At 37.9% G+C, this 21,665-nt stretch overlaps 1 protein-coding gene across 5 annotated transcripts in view; it reads right to left on the reverse strand.

Annotated features, from left to right (window-relative positions):
• The window catches only part of hspa12a (heat shock protein 12A), a 68,871-nt gene that overhangs the window by 7,087 nt on the left and 40,119 nt on the right, over positions 1-21,665 (reverse strand). For 2 of the 5 annotated variants that reach the window (XM_040139151.1, XM_040139150.1), the window contains exons 7-12: positions 16,427-16,598; positions 16,169-16,183; positions 10,679-10,765; positions 9,351-9,455; positions 8,994-9,252; positions 6,363-6,466 (exon numbers count right to left, since the gene is read on the reverse strand). In XM_040139151.1, coding sequence (XP_039995085.1) covers positions 6,363-6,466; positions 8,994-9,252; positions 9,351-9,455; positions 10,679-10,765; positions 16,169-16,183; positions 16,427-16,598 — 742 coding nt within the window. The remainder of the gene's footprint in view (positions 1-6,362; positions 6,467-8,993; positions 9,253-9,350; positions 9,456-10,678; positions 10,766-16,168; positions 16,184-16,426; positions 16,599-21,665) is intronic. The other 3 variants (XM_040139153.1, XM_040139152.1, XM_040139154.1) reach the window with 2 other exon arrangements.

Raw genomic sequence — 21,665 nt, forward strand, 5'->3', positions numbered from 1 at the left:
TATGTTGTATTTAAATTGAATTTTCTTAAACTGTAATAAAAATAATTCAGTATACAAGTATTAAGTTTATATAAGTTAAATATAATTTGGAGCTGTTTAAGGCGAGAAACTACAGGCAAAAACATAATTTTTCCATGCAATGGTCGATTTTGAGATTTTGGAATATTTTACTACCATGTCTTCTTTCAGACTAATGGAAAGAAAATGTACAAAATACACATTTAGTTGTTTATTTTACTATACTTTTTAAATTTTTTTTTACTATTTACATCTTCAGATTTCTCCTAAATTCACTAAAGGTCTGCATTCTAATGCAAATGGCATTACTGCACTCTTCTTTTTCTGCACCATGTCATCACTGGTATTGTTATAAAGCTCTCTTCTCTCCTGCACAATTTTAGTGATCTAAACAAGGTAATTTCAAACAAGGTCAACTTGAAAGGATATGGTGTTCTACCAAAATGGAAGAATCCCACTTAGCCTGGCATGATAGTCTTAAAACATATTGGAAGGCCCTCTGTAATGCCAGAGCAGCCTATGCCTCATCTTTAATAGAGGAAAATAAAAACAACCCTTGGTTTCTTTTTAGCACTGTTGCCAGGCTGACAGAGAGTCATGGCTCTATTTATCCATGTATTCCCATAGCTCTCAGTAGTGACAATTTCATGATCCTCTTTAATGATAAAATTCTAACTATTAGAGACAAAATTCACCACCTCCTGCCCTCAACCGGCAGCGACTTATCTTCAAACACAGGCACCTGAGAAACAGTTGTAAAACCTGATGTATACTTGGTCAGTTTCTCTCCCATCAACCTTTGCAAACTAACTTGAATAATGTATTCATCTAAACCATCAACTTGTCTCCTAGACCCCATCCCAACTAGGCTGCTTAAGTGCCCTTAGTTAGCACCTCTTTATTAGATATAATCAATATGTCATTATTAACAGGCTATGTAACGCAGTCCTTTAAAACAGCTTTAATTAAACCTTGTCTTAAAAAGCTTACTCTTGATCCATATGTCTTAGTCAACTATAGACCCATATCTAACCTTCCTTTTCTCTTTAAGAGCCTTGAGAAAGTTAACGCCAACCAGTTGTGCGACTTTTTACATGATAATATTTTATTTGAGGATTTTCAGTCTTTTCTGGTGAAAGTTACAAATGACCTTCTTACTGCATCGGACAAAGGACTTGTCTCTGTACTTGTCTTGTTAGACCTTAGTGCTGCATTTGATACCATTGACCATCATATCCTATTACAGAGATTGGAACATTTAATTGGCTTTAAAGGAACCGCTCTAAACTGGTTTAGGTCCTATTTATTAGATCGATTTCAGTTTGTACACATTAACGATAAATCCTCCAGATACTCAAAAGTTAGTCACGGAGTTCCACAAGGTTCTGTGCTTGGACCAGTTCTATTCACCTTATATATATGCTCCCTTTGGGCAATATTGTTAGGAAACACTCCATAAACTTCCATTGTTATGCGGATGACACCCAATTGTATTTGTCAATGAAGCCTGGTGAAACCAATCAGTTAGCTAAACTTCAAGCTTGCCTTAAGGATATAAAGACCTGGATGACCAGCAACTTTCTGCTTATAAGCTCAGACAAAACTGAAGTTATTCTGCTTGGCCCCCAACACCTCAGAAACACTTTATCGAATAATAAAGTTACTCTACATGGCATTGCCCCTGCCTCCAGCACCACCGTTAGGAATCTCGGAGTTCTCTCAGGATATGTCTTTTAACTCTAAAACAAACTTCGTGGATTATTGTAATTCCTTATTATCAGGCTGTCCCAGCAAATCTCTAAATACTCTCTGATCCAGAATGCTGCAGCGTGAGTACTAGAAGGAACTAGGAGAAGAGATCACATTTCTCCTGTGTTGGCTTCTCTGCATTGGCTCCCAGTAAAATTCAGAATAGAATTTGAAATCCTTCTCACCTACAAAGCCCTTAATGGTCAGGCACCATCATATTTGAAAGAGCTCATAGTACCCTATTACCCTAGAACACTACGCTCCTAGAATGCAGGCTTGCTTGTGGTTCCTAGAGTCTTCAAAAGTAGAATGGGAAGCAGAGCCTTCAGTTATCAGGCTCCTCTAATTGGGAATCTCCTTCCAGTTTGAGTCTGGGAGGCAGACACCCTCTCCATGTTTAAGTGCAGGCTCAAAACCTTCTTTTTTGATAAAGCTTACAGTTAGGGCTGGCTCAGGCTTGAACCACCCCCTAGTTATGCTGCTATAGGCCTAGACTGTCGGGTGACTTCCCATTATGCACCGAGCTCTTCTCTCCTCCTCTTCCTCTCCATCTGCATGCAATCATATGGCATCAACGCTCATTACTAACTTTACTTCTTTTCTCTCCCATAGTTTTGTACTTTCTCGTCTCTCTCCTCTCTCTTCCTGCCGCTGCCGTTAAGTGCTTGCTCATGGGGGAATGTTGGGTCTCTGTAAATATAACTATAAAGAGTACTGTCTAGACATGCTCTATATGAAAAGTGCCCTGAGATAACGTCTGTTATGATTTGGCTCTTTATAAATATAATTGAAATGAATTGAATTGAATTTCTTTTGTATCAACAACTGATATGTAAATAGTGGTTTCCAATAAAAATGTATTGAATTTTACAATACTCACCTTTAAAAGCTGTTTTCTCAAAATGAATTTTTTCCTCATACTTCAGAAATCTCCACTTCAATAGCACTTACTTACACCAAACTTTCCAGTTTTATTCCTATCCACATTCTGAAGGTTTTACAGAGGTTTTTTTTTATGGCCGTTGACAGTATTTCCTGATTTATGGAGTGCTAAAAAAAGAAATATCCAAAGTCCCTTCTTTAAAAACCTTTGACTCTAATATGTCAACAAAATGAAAAAAGAAATGTAAACGTGGCTTTATCCAGTGTTCAGATTTCTGTTCTGGAAATTTATGCAAAATAGTGCATATGTATTTAGATAATGCCTCATTTGCACATAAAATTTCAAAGAACTTTTAAATCAAAAAATAACTGTCTTAATGTAAGTGATCAACTGGGGAATTTCACGGTGATATCTATTAGTTAAAATTTTTACCCTGTTCACCTGTAGTGTCTTAAACATGCACTAGTGCAATGATGCAGGCAGTTATGTGATCTTGGCATAATTTCCAGATACATTTCTTCTCCTTATGGTGCATTTTAGTTACTAAGCTGCCGTACCAATCTTGAAACAATATAAACACAAGATCTGCATAGCACATGTAACTTATGCTTGTAAATCCTGCTACATGTCGATTACACTCCTATTGTGAACAACAGATAGAGACATTCACTATAATTCTTGTCAAATCTGACTCCAGTGATTGAATATTGGTGCTCTCCATCTTAATATGGCTTTGGTTAAATTTCAACAAAAAAGTTGACTAAATAAATAAATCAATCTGACTGATTTATTGATGGTAAAAAAAAGTACATGGAGCTGTTTTCCATTGTTATCTTTTGCATACAGTTGGGTGTAGGTCCTCACTATAGGGTGAGAAGTTTGACTCTGCTAGAACTCAGTTGGCTAGAGTTAAATGCACTCATTGAAACGCAATGTATTTTGTATGATAAACATTAGTCAACAGAAAAATTTTTTAGAATTTTAGTCAGCATTTCTTTAGTTAGGAAACATTTTTCTTCAGTTACTTTACCTATAAAGGAAAGTCAAACAAGTCATGTGACTTACTTTCCAACAAAAATATTGCATTTATCGTTAAGCCATTTTTATACATAGCCTGACTAACAAAACCTTGTGTGAGAAGGTATCTAGTGCTTTGGCTAACTTGATAGCTAAAAACTGCAACCCAGTTAACATAGTAGAAGACAATGGACTGAAAGAAATCATTTGAATTGAATCGGGAGACACCTCTTATCATCTACCCTTGAGAGGAACCATCCTGTCAGGAATACACACTTTGTGTGAAGGCAAGAGGGCACAGAGGATGAACATGCTTGAGCAAGCAAAGTGTGTCGCTATCACACAGACCACTGGACTTCTGTGAGCAATGACAACTACCTGGGCGTCACAGCGCACTTCACTGATAAAGAATGGAATCTGAAATCATTTGCACTAATTGTGAATACCAGAAGAGCGACACTATGGTGAGGCATGTGCTGATCGTTTTCTGGATGTCACAGAAAGAATGGAAAAATCAAGGAAAAGTTAATCACACTTGGCACTGACAATGCTTGTAACATGGTTGGAGACGCACGGCCCTGCACTGCCCTGCATAGAACGGTCATGGTTTCCCTTCACGACAGTACAAATACAATGTCCAAATGTCGCAAGATTGTCGGGCACTTTAAGCATAGTCCGTCAAATGGTCAGGAATTATGAGAACAACAAATTGCACTCGGACAGAAGCAAATATCACTCATTTAGGATGTTGCAACAAGATGGAAGTCTACCCGAGAGATGGTCAGCCAATTCAATGAAACAAATCTCCACTGACCATTATCCTGGCAAAACAACAATGTTGCCATGTAGATTACACAGGAGCTTGCTAAACTGAAAAAAGCTGGAACTACTTGAAGTTTGCAAGTACATTTTTTTTTCTTCTCTCTCTTTCCCTCCCTCTGTGTCTTGTGTGTGTCTGGTGCAAGACACACCCAAGACTATCTCTCCGTCTGTGTTTTCTGTGTGTGTTCTCTCGCTCTCTCTCTCTCCCTGTACATGTGTGTTTTCTCGGTCTCTCCCCCTGTATTTTCTGTGTGCGTGCATGTGTAGCATACAGACAGGAATGCGGTGATTCCGTTTGTCTGTGTAATTAATAACAATTTACTGACATGTCTAAAACATCTTTCCATTGCAGATATCTGACTGAGCTACCGGGGGGGAGAGCAGTATGTCTCCTGTTCAGTGATGTTGCCAGCCTTGTGCCACTTGTTCAGAATTATGGAGCCCCCAGATGTTGATCCAGTTTATGTAATGAGGTTGAAGGCAGTATTTACTACTGACCTAGCTAAACAGACAGAGCAACAACCTCACATAGCTGGCTTCAGTAAGCAACCTGGTGATGGGAGAGAGGCTTGCAAAACAACTATCTGCAAGAAACAGCCACCAGAAGAGGAGGATGTCCATCTTCTTGCTGTGGTCCTCTGATACAGACACAGATGAAGAGGAAGAGTCCATAGAAAAATGTCTGGACCTCTACAAAGCAGAGGCCAAAATGGACATGGAAGGAGGTCCACTACAATGGTGGTAAAGGAGAGAAGGAGCAAATGCCAGGCTGGCACCAGTTGCATGCAAATACCTGTCAACCCCCTGCAACCACAGTGCCTTGTGAGAGGATGCTCTCACTCTAAGGCCACATCATCCAAAAGAAGAGAGCTACTTTGTCCCCTGATAATATAAACTTACTGGTCTGTCTCAGAAATGGCTGAATTGTAAAGGAGGACTAAGCCTCATTGCTTCTATGGAGTGAAAGATTAAACATTCTGAACTCTCAGCAGAATCTTTCCTTTTTGTTTTTTTCATATTTGCATGGACTATTGTGGGGCTTTTTGAAATTCAACTGGCAATTGAACACTGAGCACATTTTTTGTTTTTAAGTATAATTTATATTGGAGCACATAAGAAAACTGTTGCCTTCTAAGCTGATATCTAATTTTAACGGCCTTGATGATTTTGAAATTCAATTGCACTTTAACATATAGGCCTGGGTTTTGTTATTATTTCTGTGCAGATAAGAGTTAAAAAGATGCTATTAAACAATAGTATTTGAATTTAAATATACTTCCTTTGTGCTGATTCTACATTAGTTTTACAATTAAATATCCATTATTACAAGCTTCAGTCTTAAGAAGAAAAAAAGCCATTAATCAGAAATTTTTTTTGTAATTGATCGACAGCCTTAATAATGTATATGTATATACACACCATTCAGCCACAACATTAAAACTGGTAACTAGTTTTAATGTTGTGGCTGTGTATGTAGGTTAGGTTGTTTCAGGAAGAGACCAACTCTCTCCTTTAGAAAAACTGAGCAACAAAAACACATTCTTTAAAATGTCCTAAACTGCTTCTGAGTTCAATTAAGATTGTAATTAAGTATACAGTCACTTGTGATGGTCATGGACTTGAGTACATTGTATGGTGTACAGTTTATGATATAGAATTTGAATTACTTACTTGCTCAAGTTAAGTTACAGTTTATCTTAAATAGCAGTTTTGTCGGTAGTTTCACCAAAGATGCAACAAAAACTGGTCATTTTATTGATGTCAGTATGACAAACATTATTTAATTTGCAGCTAAGAGACTTGTTTGACCATAAAGGTAAGAGATGTGTGTCTGAGGTTGTGTTGAGGTGTTGAAGTTATCAATGTAGCTTACTGAGATGTTGGATGATGTGATCTATGGTGGGCTTGAAGAGAGAATTCATAGCATCTGGACTCATCCTCAGCATCCCCTGAGACGACCATTTAACAAAATCCACACTGGAGAGGAGAGAATATCAGTTACATTCAGTGCACTGAATTGCATTAAACTAGGTTCATCTGTAATTAGGGCTGGGTGATATGATCACAACTAACATTACAATATTGATGAGAATACATTACAAATACCAATATATATGACAATGTGGCAAAACCCTCCATTCATAGTTTTCAGTTACAATCTGCTAATCCACTAAAAGTCCCTAAACAACAATATTACTCAATTATACCTCAACGCTCTCTGCAACACTACTGTTACCAAGACACATCATGTTTGTTACAAATGGGATACAAATTGTGGGTGTTAATTATAGGTCATCTCAACCGAAAACACATTTTGCATTAAACATAGTAGTTGTTAATATAAAGATATTAATTAGTGCAGCTTTAACTACCATTTTCCTCTTATTTTAAGGGGTTGATGAACAAGGCTCTTCTCCTCTGTGAACAAGACTCTTCTTCTCCAGACTAAATGCAATGTATTGATTCACTACACTGACCATAGTGCTTGGATCATTTTATTGGAATATTTTCGAATCAGACACTGAACTGTTTCCCAGCTTGAAAACCAGAGGCAGAGATCAGTGACAGCCCATGATCCCATGTGTGTAATTCATTTAAGTAAGTGCACATGTAAGTGTGTAATGTCCACATACAGTAAATGTGTAACAGTGTCAATGTTGGCCCCACCCAAGGCTTTCCAACATATTGTGACAGACTCAATACTTCCAGTTAGGTGTCAGAGGAGCCTGGAGGTCACTGAGGGCTCCAGTTTCAGCCATATAAATATCTTTTAGTGTCACTCCCTGTGGGATTATGAAATTCAAACAGATATGAGATAGCACCATTAAAATCTAGACTCCATGGTGGTCCCATTGGTGGTCATTTTATTACTATAATGGCTGAAAGTGAAAAGTTATGTCACCATTAACGTCCTCTCTGTTCTAAAGCTGTGCTTCATAATAAGTCCTTCTGGTCTTCTCTCAGTTAAAGTATACCTGCTTCGGGTCACCTTGTAAGCTACTATAATATGCTATAACAATGAAGGATGAAAGTAAATTGTTTCCCAAGCCTACGCGTTATACGATGTAAAGGATGCATGGATGTACAAACAGCTTTTCCTGGTAAATAAATTGTATTGTACATCTGGCCTTTGGTGTGCAGTTAGAGACTTGCAAGCCCAACTTCTGGATTATAGGATCCATATAACCAGTGCAGAGCAACTTTACTCATTAATTAGATCAGATAAAAATGTATAGATCCCTGTGGAGAAAATGTATTGTTACAACAGCAGATAGTAAAATCAGCATGAAAAAACTCAATCAAGTAATGTAGAGTTGTAAAGTTGTATTGCTACTAAAGCAGCAAAAGCTGTTATACTGTATGTCACATTACAACAATATGGAACCACCTGAAGAGTGTTGTACAGCTTCTTAACTAAGGTGGACTCTATGGAACTGTGGTGCGCAAACAGTCATAGTGTAATGAAGTTATACAACCTTGCAAAGAAGAAATTTATGTTCTTCAAGTTTTATATTTATTTACCTCTTTGACATGATTAAGAATGAAAAACGAGTTACGAAAAAGAGTTAGATGACCATAGAAGAACTAAAAGTACTTTTCAAACTACTACAAACAGTTTCACAGGTTGGTAAATACATTAAATATACCAATCTCATGTCTGTGTCCATGTGCAGCATTAAACTGGAGTTAGGACATGGTTAGCTTACTAGAGTGAGGTTGCCAGTTCTGTGCTCACAGAACATATCTGGCAACTTGCACTAAAGCCAGAGACACTAGACAGAAGTAGCCTACTGTTGTTTACCAAGTAATAAGTCCAGCATTTAACTGTCCCAAAACCATAAATTGTAATTTTTACATTTATTTTTGTGTGCAGATTGAACAGAAGGAGATACAATGTGTTAATAAGTGATCTTTAGATATGTTGATAGGTGTATTTTTAGACCTTGGACAGACTGGAGAGCTGTTTCCCCTTGCTTAAAATTTTTATCCTAAGCTAGTCTAACCACGTCCAGGCTGCAGTACCAATTAATGCACGTGACATAGATATCCATTTTCTCATCTCACTCTTGGAAAAAAGCAAATAAGCATATTTCCTTAAATACCGAATTACTACTACTACTAAAAACTATAACAATTTTGATCCACAGCTGTTAATGTGCTACCCAAAGTTACCCGTGGCAAAAGGAAAAGTATCAACGGTATCTCCATATTAATGTAATATGAGCTGCAACAAATGCTCCTCCTCCCTTTATAGAATTTTTTTTATTGTGTATTACTTTCTTTTTCTGCTGCTATATTTATGTGATATTCTTTTTCACAGCTAAGTACTACTGCAGGTCTTTTTCATGATCCGGACAACAAAGCTGAATGTCGGAATAAAAATATTGTAGCTGTGAAAGATAATCTACCCTCCATCTTATCTTATACATGTCTAGGGTCACACAGACACTCATTCCAACATGTCAGTTCAGGGTTTGGTTCCTGGTTTTCTGGATTTACTCACTTGCTTTTGCGCAGGGCATGTTCCACACTGTGGCCCCTGAACTTCTTGTAGTAGTCAATAAAGGAAAAAGGCAGGTTAATATTGAGGGGGTTGGTTCTATCAGGGGCTGCTGCTCTCTTCCGAGATTCAAATGCAATCATCAGGTCCACCCAGGCAGCCGGCCTCTTGATCTTAAATTGGTCGATGAAATCCTGGCCAAAGATCTTACAAAGTAGCTTCTCAAATTCATAGTCAATCCCAATAGAGCCATAGGGACCACCTGGGAAAAGAGCAGATTGTGACTGAGAATAAAAAATCAACAAGGTAAGACTGTGCAGAAAGCAGAATGAAGAAACATTATGTTATATGTCCTTTTACCTGAGGCCTTGTAGAGCTCCTTTAGATGTCCCTCTGGAAGGCGGATTTGATGAACAGTCAGGTCCACTGTCCCTCCACCACAGTCCACCACTACATACCGGTCACCTGCACAGAATATACACAAAAATGGAACGCAATGTGTGCAGTGAGATCAGGCACAAGGCATCTAAAATGCAAGAGCATCCTTCCTGACAGGACTCATTGCTCTGACATGCATCCACTGCCTCTCATCTACCACAACTCTTCTGTTTTTACATTCTCAATGGAGGTTTGACATGACTCTTGAGATTCTTGAACCACACCACAGAGAGTACCGCTGAACTACATTTCTGTGGCTGTAGTGTCAGCGGCCCAGGTGATGAAAGAGAAACTGGATGTGGTAATATTGGGATTCTGGATAGGCAAAGACTAGCTTGATGAGAGCAGATAATTCACACACTGAAATACATTCAAGGTCACAGCTGACATGTAGGTCACAACTACTTGTCAAAGAGCGCAAATCTTGAAACCCAAAAATATAACAGAGAAATTCCTCCTTTCTGGGGTACTAAAAATAAGAAGAGCGCAAGACCTATGATTTACAGAGCAGATACTTTCAGCTGGACTTTAAGTTTGTCTTCTCTGCACGTTAACATTCAAATGTTCCAATAGGTTAAAAACCAAGTCATTGATTAATTCTGTTCATTTGTACATTTTGTTTTATTTTACGGCACTAAAGGACTTAAAAGAAAATTTAGGTTTATTACAACTTGAATCTTGCACCTTGAGTCTGGCCATCACTTCTACCAGATATGATAACATTGCACTCACCAAGTTTACTGCTGACATCTGGGAGAATGATGACATCACTACAGTGAAGTCAGACGGTAAAAAAAAGGCAGTCAGACGATCAGACAGGTTGTAAACAAACCAACGGTTTATCCAGATTATCTAAACCATTTTATCTGAGGTCCACAAAGTGAGCATACCTGAAATGTCGTTCATAATTCACCATTGCACAAGAAAACTGTGTTTACACAACTACGGTAAGTAGAGTAAGTCTAAGTTGAAACAGGACATCGCTCTGTGACGTGTGGTGGATGTTTACAACAGTTTGGGTAATAATTTTACTGTTCACCCTTGTTCCCCCTCCTAATACAGTAAGACTGACTAACCAGGGAGTTTGTTTACGACCTATCTGGTCATCTGCCTGCTGTCTACCAAAATCCAGTATCTAAAGCTAGTACCTAGTATGACAGAATTGCAGCATAGGAAACAGCAAGAGCAGTTACCCTCTGAAGAGGAAAAGGAAATCATAACAGATGAGTAAAAGAAGATAAAGACTCTACCTTCTTCCAGCTCCGACCAAAGCTCCCCTATGACATTTTCCACCAAAAAGGTGCGGCTCTGCCGGTTGCGCCGAACATGCTCCTTGGCTGGTTGTTAACAGAGAAAGAATGTTCTGGTGAGTGTGATGAAGGCGTGAAGCTCTGCTGTGTGAAGCTGTGTGGCGTATGTATAGTGATGTGTGAGGCAAGCAGTAGGCTGAGCTGCACATGTATCCACGCTGTGAGCAATTCTGATTCCTACAGAATTCTGATGTATATTTTCATGAATAGCTAAATTTTAAAGTGTAATAAATAGATCATTGGCCTTTTCAACACAAATATATGTAGAGTATATGCTACTATAAAGATGCAATCAAGGCCTCTAGGAGAATATGTTACAAAAGGGTGACCCCACCAATGATGTTGCTCACAGTGAGAACACGCAATGAAAGAGATGGGTTTAAAATGCTAAACAGAACATCAACATTACATTAAGACACTGATAGGTGCTGCTGCTCTAAACGTGAATCAAGAACCTTATTGTGTTTTATCAAACTTTAATATAACCTTGTACTGTAAGTCTCATTGAAATAATACATCTGACTTTGTAAAGGAAACCGTGCCAAAAAGGGAGCATGAAAAGAACCAATTCAAAGAAAAACATTAAATAAAAGATAAATAAAAGTAACTATCCTCACTACAAGTGATCCAAAGTCCAGACCAACCCATCCAACATCAACCCAGGAGTTTCATAATTGTACATTAATGGCAAGGAAAATTAATAAAGGCAGTTTCCCCTTGATTAGTTTCAGCTTAAATGAGACAAGAAAAACAATCTATTTAACAATTAAAATGGTTTCTGCATAAGTGGTTTTTATTTTTAAAAAAAACCTTTGCTAAAAATACCTTAAAATTGCAACAAAAATTAATAATATTTTTACTTATCTAACAACCACAGTCTACTACTCCAGGCTATTTAACCTGTGAGACAGTAAAGCCATGTGACCTGAGTTTGACTGGCTAATAGCAGGAAGATCTGGATGAAGTAAATGTGTAAATGAGGGACATTTCCTCCTATAGAGTGGAAATAATACAAAGAAGGAAGGAGAACTTAAACTAGCATCCAGAGTGGATGAGAGGTCTACAGTTAACATTACATCAGGCTAACAATCCAACAACATTATATAAATAGGCAACAATTACCTCGTGAGACAGCTTTAAGGAATGAGTTTCAGTGGAGAAGTTTTATTACAAAATGTTCTGTTGAATCTGAATTTGTTAATAATACTTTAAAGAAAACTCAAATCACTGCAAAACTATCACAATGAAATAGTATGTACAGTAAAGAGCAATAGCCAGGAAAATTATTATCTAATAGGAGACATTAAATGATAGAAGTATCATTTGCAGTGATTATGCACCTATTATGGGCAAGTCAAAAGGAAAACCTGACTGTTCCTATTGTGTTCCCAACAACTCCGAAAGACTTGATCTAGAAAAAGTCCTTAGACATTAGTAACATGAATTTGACTCATATCCTCTCTCTCTCTCTCTCTCTCTCTATATATATATATATATATATATATATATATATATATATATATATATATATAACTAAACACACACACACACAAACACGCATTACTGTGGACCTTCCAGTCAGTGCCATAGACCGGATTACTCAAAGGTAACAATGCTTTAAAAGTCTTAGTGCTAGTTTGCATGAAATCGTACACGTACCCATCCAGGCTAGATGTGACATAGGAGATGAGATGTGTACCCCCAACTATATCAGCGACTTTAGGCTTGGAATGTGCAATTATAACCATCTTGACAGATAAAATCAGTTCAATTAACATATTGTGCTTAAGTAGCTTAGCCATGATTCTAGACTAAAATGTTCTTTCATAAGGCTTTTCAAAAAATCTTTTTTAAAGTAATTAAAAACATCCAATAGCAAAGACACAACTACTAAGTTGGGGTCTTGAGCCAAAAAAAGTTGGGAACAATCATGTAGGAATGTAACACCAAACTAAGTAACAACAATACTTTGTGACTAAAAACTCTTCTATGCTTTTTTTTCTTGAGATTCCTCAAACATGGCAAGCGATTTATGTCACTGTTACAGAGAATATGTGCGAAAAAATTATTTCCCATTTACTGTTTTACGGGATTAATTAAATTCTAAAATCTCTGTCTGTTTTACAGGCTACTATCATGCTTTGCACCAAGCCTCAAGCTGTAGATCTTCAAATCAGTGTGCAGCCAAAGCAGCTAATAACCAAGTCTACAAGGTAAACTAATAATACAGTGTGTGTTTTAAAAAGACCTCCATAGCCTGTAACAGGACGTGGACCATGAAAAGGCAATGTTTACTTTCATCTCATGCCTTCAAGCAAAACCGCTTCAATAGCAAACTGGTGTACATGTGTAAATTTTGTTCTGATGGTGATGGTATAAGAGAGGTCAGAGGTAACTAAGTCAATAGGACTCATCCTATGGGGACAGTGAATATCTACAGCATACAGTACTTTACAGGAATCTGGATTGTAGTTGTAGAGAAGTCTAGTTCTGGACCAAAGTGCAGCTAGGACACAGTCCAACCAACCAACATCAGCAGTATCAAAATGCACACAGATCACAAAAAACAATTTCATTGTTGTTATTTATATCATAAGGTTCCTGTGATTTTACTTATCCAAGTGGCACTGATGGTTGTTGAAGGTCAATCTAAAATCCAATCTTTGTCTTTTTATCAGTCATTACAGCAGAGATATTATGTAGCTTATACTGTAGCTCGGTGGTATAACATATTAAAGTGTTCATTTCAAATTAATATATTGAAAAATACCATGAAGGTGCTGAGTAAGATACTGTGGACAACAAAAAGTGACCCCCCCCCCCACAGTCCAAGAGCCCTGATCCAAATGCATTTGGTCTGATGACTTAAGAGACTAGGATAAAATTGGGAGGTCCAGGAGGTCGGATATGTAACAAGGTGTCAAGCATAAACATACAATAAAACACACGTCTATATTCTGACATGCTTTAAGCCAGTGGAGGGATGCCAGGACAGGGAAAAAAATGCTCTCTATTTGCCCAGGGGTCCGGGAACTATTTCAGGAATCTTATTTGAAAATTTAGGAACACAGTTTAAATTTAGTTCTTCAGCCAGAGTTCCTGTTTCTAAAGTCTGGAGACAAATGGTAAATGGACTGCACTTACATAGCGCTTTTCTAGTCTTACTGACCACTCAAAGCGCTTTCCACAACTCATATGGCTCAGCAATGCTTGCAGATGGCAGCAGGTTCCCCGATAGCAACACACTGCTATGAACATTTGCAACCAGCGTTTTTTACGAGAGCGCTTCTAACTCCATGTGCACCCCTGAAAGCTCTGGCTTTAGGCATTTATGGGGCTTGAGCCAACAGGTAAGGCTCAGGGACACCATGGTCCTCCACCACACTTATATCCTCTTCAGTGGATTTTAGAGTGGAAAAGACCTCCACCTCAAAAGAGCCCTCTAGCATAGGTGCCTTGCGATTCTGTGTCGCTCTCCATTTTTCTCTGGCCTGGGTATGTGACCGAGTAGCTCCTGCTTCACATCCAGATGCAAACATGAGCGTCATGAAAGAGGATGTAGAGTCTGATATAGGATGTTGTTCAGTACATTCGGTAACATTTTACAATACAGTACACAATATTGGGGTGCACAAAAACAGTAGGTATTGATGAGTTAATGTAGTAATGAGGGACTACTTGGTAAGTACACAGTATGATTTATCCCTTTAGTGTGCAGAAAAAAACCATGTTTCAGTGATCAGTAATGCATGATTAGTTACTGTTACTACTTATTTCCTCATGATTCACTAATATAGTATTTCCCAGTCTGTTCTCTAGTAACGCATCGTTATTTACTTCATAGCACTGCTGTTAGGGAACTATTTATTAGCAACTCATCAACTATCAGGTTGTTCCCTTAATCATTCCTCACTGGTTCCTTAATTACTACGCCCAATTTGTGTACCGCATAGTAAAGCGTTGCCATACATTCTTTTGATATATGAAAAAATGGATTTAGGCTTTCTGAATTCTACAGTCTATTGCAGATTTGCAAGACCAATGATCTTTTTGCAGAATCACGAAAATCCAGTCAACTGTTTGTTCTCTTCCACCCTCAGAGTTTCTCCAATTAATCAGACAACAAAAAGCTTCCTTCCTAAGATTGTTCCTCTTTGTCCCTGGTTTTTGGTTAAGAGACCTACTCTTCATCAGACAACGTGGTCAATGTTTCACAGTGCCCCCAACTAAATTTAGCTTTGTCTTGCGTTAATTCTTCTTTTGCTGTTCTGCAATCTGTTGACTTTAGATGAAGGACAAAATCAATTCAATATCTAACACTGAAGTTTTTGGGTCGCGGAAGAGTAAAAGGGTTTCTGCTTTTAAACCTGAAAAAGCTCAAATATGTAGTATGTATTTTGTGGAAAGACAGAAGAGAATGTCAATTGATCAGATCTCCATACAAGAATAATGCATCTTACTAAACTCATGGATCACTGAAATGACATGAACATCTTGATATATCTAGAGTTTGTGAGTGCACGTAAGATTCAAATGGAAGTACTTTTCCAAGGAAACACCTTTGAGGCTTTCAACATGAGCAAACACATTCATATTTTATGGAACAAAAAAGAACTAATTAACAAATGGAAACATTATGCAAGGTTAATTTTACTTTTACATGAGTGTCTGCTATTGATAAAACTGACCTGCTGAACCTGTGTATATCTTGTTTGCATGCACGTGAATGATGATTGTGATAGAGAAGAGTAAAGCTTTTTTAATTGGTGATGATGAACAAAAAATGTTGGCCAAAACAAAGGTGAAACACTTGTGAAAAAAGGAGGGGGATGTGGGTATTTGCTGTTGCTGCTCGACATGCTTGTAAATAAAAGCCATTGGCTTTAGCTTCTAAAAATTATCTATATGTTTTTTCACTGCAAAAAAATATAAATATATTGTATTATTAAGTCTCAATGTGGGTCAGTTTTTTGAAATTGAAATAATTCACCTTAATTTTAAAGCCTTGATCATACTCCTGGGTGGACGCGAAATTTCTCGTGGACAGCGGACACACTTCTACTATAATCTGGGATATGCATATACAGATACATTCCACACATGCATATTAGAAAACAAGATGGTGACCTCCAGACAACAGAAGAAGAGCTCCTTTGTCTGTTGTATTTGGCTGAACAACATGAAAACAGTGTGTGAAATTGCTTAATGAGAACAGGACCAAAGATGGAAAATACAGTACATTCGGGCCACAAAATGTGAATAATTCATTACTGAACTTCCCATTATAATTCAATTTTTTTTTAATATAGGATAGAATCTTAGAAATGATGCAAAGCAAGGTGAAATGTGATGGTTTGAAAGAAATAAAAAGTCAATGTGCCTTCAGTCCTCATGCATTTTGTGATGAATTTGAAAAGAAAGCATGTTTACCATGACCTGAAGAAACTATGGAAGAAAAGAACATTCATCAGGAGGAATGTTACAATGTCAACAATAATGCGGCAATAGGAAGTCTTTACAGACAAACTGTAAATACACACACATTCCTAAAAATCTACTCAGTATAGCGGTGTGCATGATTAGTGGTCAACGAAGCGTGGAGTCATCAGGTGATAAATACTATATGAAAGCATCTACATGGTATTAAAAGAATCAGCACCACTTGATGTCAGTGTTGATGGGACTTACCTTGGGTCATTCCGCTCCCCACGTTGTCAGTGGGGCTTAAGCCGTTCTGAGTGGTCTTGGTCCCCAGGTCCACCATCTGGTGGAGGCGGAGCTTGCGGCAATAGATTGATGCTGCCTCAGGTTCTAAGGCGATGATCAGCTGCTCTGGGTTTTCACGGGACACCAAACCAGACTACACAAAGGCAGATTTCAGACAGGAAAATACACTTTTAACTTTTAACTCAAACTTTTGTTGTTTTCAACTTCTTTCCCACAAATTAGTCATAATTGTGACGTCTTTAAAAATATCTGTAAAACTGTAGCCATCTATTTCTGAAGTTGTGTTGGCTGTGTTTTGCTTTTTGGACTTCTTGCTTGTTTCTACTGTAATCACAACACAAAATCGTTGTGTGAAAAAGTTGCTGTTGCTCTTCATGTCCATTCCTAGACTCAAAACAGCTGTATCAGAGGTCACCGGTTTACTTCGGAACACAATAATGTTGTGTGGTCATGACATGTTCAGAGTTGTGTATATGAAAAGTGATGCAGTGTGAACAAAACAGTGGGCTGACTTTTTGTGTCCACTTGGAAATCTATTGAGGTCCTGCAGTCATAACCACTATACTCTTGGGCAGAAAATGCACTATTACACTATTCCTACTCCTGTAAATGCAATTATACTAACCTCTGAGATAGCTAGTTTCACATGAAAATATGTAAGGCATGCCACTATGCCAAACACATGTTGTGTGCAAACAACTGCACAAATAGAAGTACCAAACCAATATTTATGGATATCTGCAATTAAAAGACCTGCGATGGGGGAGAAAACTACAGAAGCTGTGGTTAAACTTGGAGCCTACATTGATGACTTTTATATTTTTAAGAGTCAATCGCAGACATTGTTTGAGAAACACCATTTGGATCAGTGTTGTTGAATACGCTGGCAAATATAGCCTACTCACCAAGTTAATATCATAACTTTAGTCTATATAAGAACTAAACTGAATGAATTATGGCTTGTAATGTTGAAGTGTGATGATGTTTAACAACATGTTGGAACGGTATCTTCATCAGTAAAGACATGTCATGTTCACATGAAGGCTGCAGCAGGATGCAGTGTTTGCTGCAACATTAGTCACAATAGCAAATTGGGACTGGCCTAATTGTCTGGGATGAACCTAAACTCAATCAATCATGCAAATAAACATTACTATTTTCAGGCATGTAAACACCTGAGTAGGGACAGTATAGGTGTCCTATGTTATGTCACATGTACAGCGATCAGCCACAACATTAAAACAAGTTACCGGTTTTAATTGTTGTACAGTAGTAGTATATTTTTTTTAGTTTGAAATAGTATGATACAACCATGCATCATCAAGCATGTGTCATAAGGACCACAGACAAATGCAAAACATTAGCCATGATATAAAGCAGACATAATTCAGTTTTCCGATTCACAGGTGTTGGTGAAGAATGTGGCTCACAGCTGTTATAAATCACACTTCGACATTATTACAATGAAAATCCCTGAAGTGACTGTATTTTACATGTGAATTGTTTTTCAGATTTGCTGCAGTTTCTTAGGCTGCTTTAAATTCATAGTTCTCCGATGACTAGCTTTGCTTTGCATCTGAATAACAATCGGGCCCAAAGAAGCTGCACTGCTTTTGCTGCTTTAGAATAGGAGCCGGAGAAGAAATAGTGCTTTGTGTTAGGAATGGATCAAAAGAGATAGAGTGCAAGAGAAAGGGCTGTGGGTTGTGTCATGGCCCCCTAGAAAAAACTAACAGATGATGTGATTAGAAAAGGAGTGGTAAGAGTGGGCTGCCAATCACTTGTTTCCTCCATAAACGGCCAATCAGATGATCCACACTGCTTGATGCTGAGTCACTGTTGACGCCCAGCTTCTCCCCTGCTCATTTTCTCGCTACCTCTGTGTTTTAATCACATCCTTTCGCTGTCACCCTCCCCCTCGCTTCTTTCTCCTTTAGCATGCACGACAGGGATATGACCAGGATGTAACAATGACATCATTGGAGAAGACAGCAGGGAAACAGGAATCTGAATCAGTCCAGAACCACTGTTAAAAAACTGAATGTGTTAAGTTGGTTTCAGATTTTAGACAGAGTAAGATTTGAAAAACTATAAGAAAGAAAGAAAGAAAAAAAGAAAGAAAGTAATGGCAAGAATCCAGTGAGCATTAACAAAGCACCACACAGCGTCACAGTGACAGCAGTCTGGAAGTGAACAAGTGCCGTGCTAACAAACACCGTGCTAGGAGAAAATGCTGTTTCTTAACAGAAATGTGATCTGGAGTCTGTTGGTAAGATGCTGGACTTTAAAATAAATTGATAAATTGTTTTCCCTGGCGAGAATGGTTTCTCACTCAACCACCATCTACACCCTTTTGTCAATTTGGTACATATTTACATACAGAAAGAATGTTAAGTTTACAATCAAAACCAAAACACAAAACCAGTGTAATTTAGATAAAAAAATTGCTACACTCTGCTACAGCTATATCCAGGAAGAAATAAAACAAAAATAAAAATATGTAAACTCCTAATTGGGACATACAACATTGAGTGCCTATTTTCATTCTTTGATGACCTCAAGTCTTGTGCCAGGTGAGGAAGGTAGGCAAGAGAGGCGCAATCCAGAATATTTCTTAATTATATGGGACGATGAGGCATTTCGCTATTCTATTCGAGTCACAGAGTGTTTTATAGCCCATCCCAGGATGTTGTCCAATTTCCTTCCACCTTACTCTCCACTCCTCAACCCCAGAGACAAATTCTTTTCCTCATGGAAGTAGAAGGTTAATGACTACCAGCCACATGATCAGATCTCTCTCCCGGACACAGTGAATGCTGGATGACTGGCCATATCTTCAAACGATTCCCAGGGACGGCTCAGGCATGGCAAAATATTCTTTTCCAAGTGTATTGCAATAGAGGATATAAAGTGTAATGTCAATGAGAACTTCTCGCCAAATGTAGTTGAAAGGGTTGACTAACACTGCTGTGAATTTGTAGCTATCCTATACAAGTATGTTTATACTTGCATAGGATGTTTTATGTATGTATACAAGTTTTGTATAGCATTACTGTAATTACTTTAGTTTATTTATTTTTTTTTTCATTCACTTTAATTACTTTTGGAAAAATGGCAGAAAAATATGGTCTACTGAAAAATATTGCAGCATTTTGATTCCTTTCTGTGACATATACTGTTAGGCAGCACAACCCATGCAATAAAGAAATTGCTTTCTTTTTGTTGTAATGGAATCTTGATTTGTGCTACATAAATAAATAAATAAAAGATACTTCAAAGACAATGGAGATGCATATTATAATGCTACTTGATGTTTGTGTTTTTTAGGTCATTGTGTAATGAGTGACGAAGTGTTAGTGTTGGGAGACAAATGTTTGTGTTTTGGTACATGGGTTGATCGGGAGATCCACATTAGTGTTAGTGTATTAGTATACTTTTGATGTTAGATTAACGGTTATGCAAAGCTGCTTGTTGGTAAAGAGAACAAATTGAACAGAAAAAATGAACTCAGTATAAAAAAATGTGTGTTACCAATTGTAAACATTGTTTGTTGTGTTGTTAGGTGTGCTTTTTTAACTTTGAACAGGCCCAGCTGTTTTCTCCTGCCTCCAGTCTTTATGCTAAGTGAGGAAAACCTTCAGCTTCAGCTTCATACTTAATACACATACAGTACATGAGAGATCAGAAGGAAGGTGAATAGTCAGATTTTTGTATCAAGCAAAAGGAATTAAGACATTATTTGATAAGGGACAGTAAGTTTGTTTGCATTCCAAGGGAAGACATGACCAGTCATCGTTTGTTAAAAACTTAAAGTCGCCTAAATTTTAAGATATTATTCTCCTTTTAAGGCCTTAAATTTGTATATTTCAAATTTTTTTTCAAGATCAGCTGTTGAAGCTTTTGCAGGCATTTGCATTACTGCCTTTTAGTCTCTCACCCAAATGCGGATGATGTCTGGCTAACAATTTTAATTCCGCAGGGCCCTTTAAGTACATTTTACATTGACTTCTAGGCTTTCCTTAAAGCCATTTGTGGCAGATTTAATAAAAGATGCACTCACATCCATCCTGTGGTTAAATTGAAGAGACACACAAATCTATAGTGCACAAATGCAAAGGCAGCTGTATGTATGTTAATGTCATTCCACCTGGCAAAACCACCTGGTCAACCAAAAGACATAGTTATGTAAGACTTTTCTTTTGTTTGAATAGCTTGTTTTTGACCGCAGTACTTGAATCTCCAAGCTGGTGGAGTCTTGCTCCTGGATGCCATTTTCATGACAGACGTGGGGCACGATTCATGTGCAATGCTGGGGCTTCAGCAATGATAATTTACAGTACAGTCCTCTGTCTCTCATCTCTCCTCCTCTAGCCTCTTTCTTCACTGCAGACAGCCACACCCTGGTGACCACATACACTGATGGTACTGAGAGACTCACACACACAAGCTTAAAAGTCTCTACTTGCAGGGACCCTCCATTGACAAGAGTGCATGGATAAATGTAACATAACCAAGCAGACAAAGGCGCTGTTATTTCTTGAAATTTTTTGATGAGCAGAGGTGTAGTGATGCATATATATACGTATACATATATACGGAGTGTTGTAGTAGTAGTATTGTATATTGCATATATTCATAATGGTGAGAAAAAGGCAATTAACAAAGAAAGTCTGACTAGTTGGTCAGGGCTTCATCCTACAACAACATAATGACCCAACGCCTACCTCCAAGCTATGTCAGTACTACCTCAGAAGAAAACTAGAGACCATCTTGCAACACCCGACAACATGTTGATGTTCCTACACGTAAGTACTCAGGAGTCATTACTACATTATTAGGTGAGTACTGTGTAGTTATTTATAAATTATCACATGAGTACTCAGTAGTCATGGGTCAGACCACACACATCTTCCAACTCAGCCTTCATTTCGATCTAAACTACACACCTGTAAAGGTTTGTGACTGTATCTTGCACAGTTGTGATGCTATTGCGGTGACAAAATCTGTCCACAGACAGTCAGACAGACAGACATATAAACTCCTGCTAAAGTACTTAAAATCAATATTAATAATATAATCAGTATAATTCACTTCACCTGTCAGTGGTTTTAACATCGTGGCTTAACAGTGTATAATACTGTACATCTTTTGATGGCCTGCATAGTAGGGTTGGGCGGTATATCAACTTTATAAGGTATGT

Source organism: Xiphias gladius, chromosome 11, assembly GCF_016859285.1.
Source record: "Xiphias gladius isolate SHS-SW01 ecotype Sanya breed wild chromosome 11, ASM1685928v1, whole genome shotgun sequence".
Lineage (NCBI taxonomy): Eukaryota > Metazoa > Chordata > Actinopteri > Istiophoriformes > Xiphiidae > Xiphias > Xiphias gladius.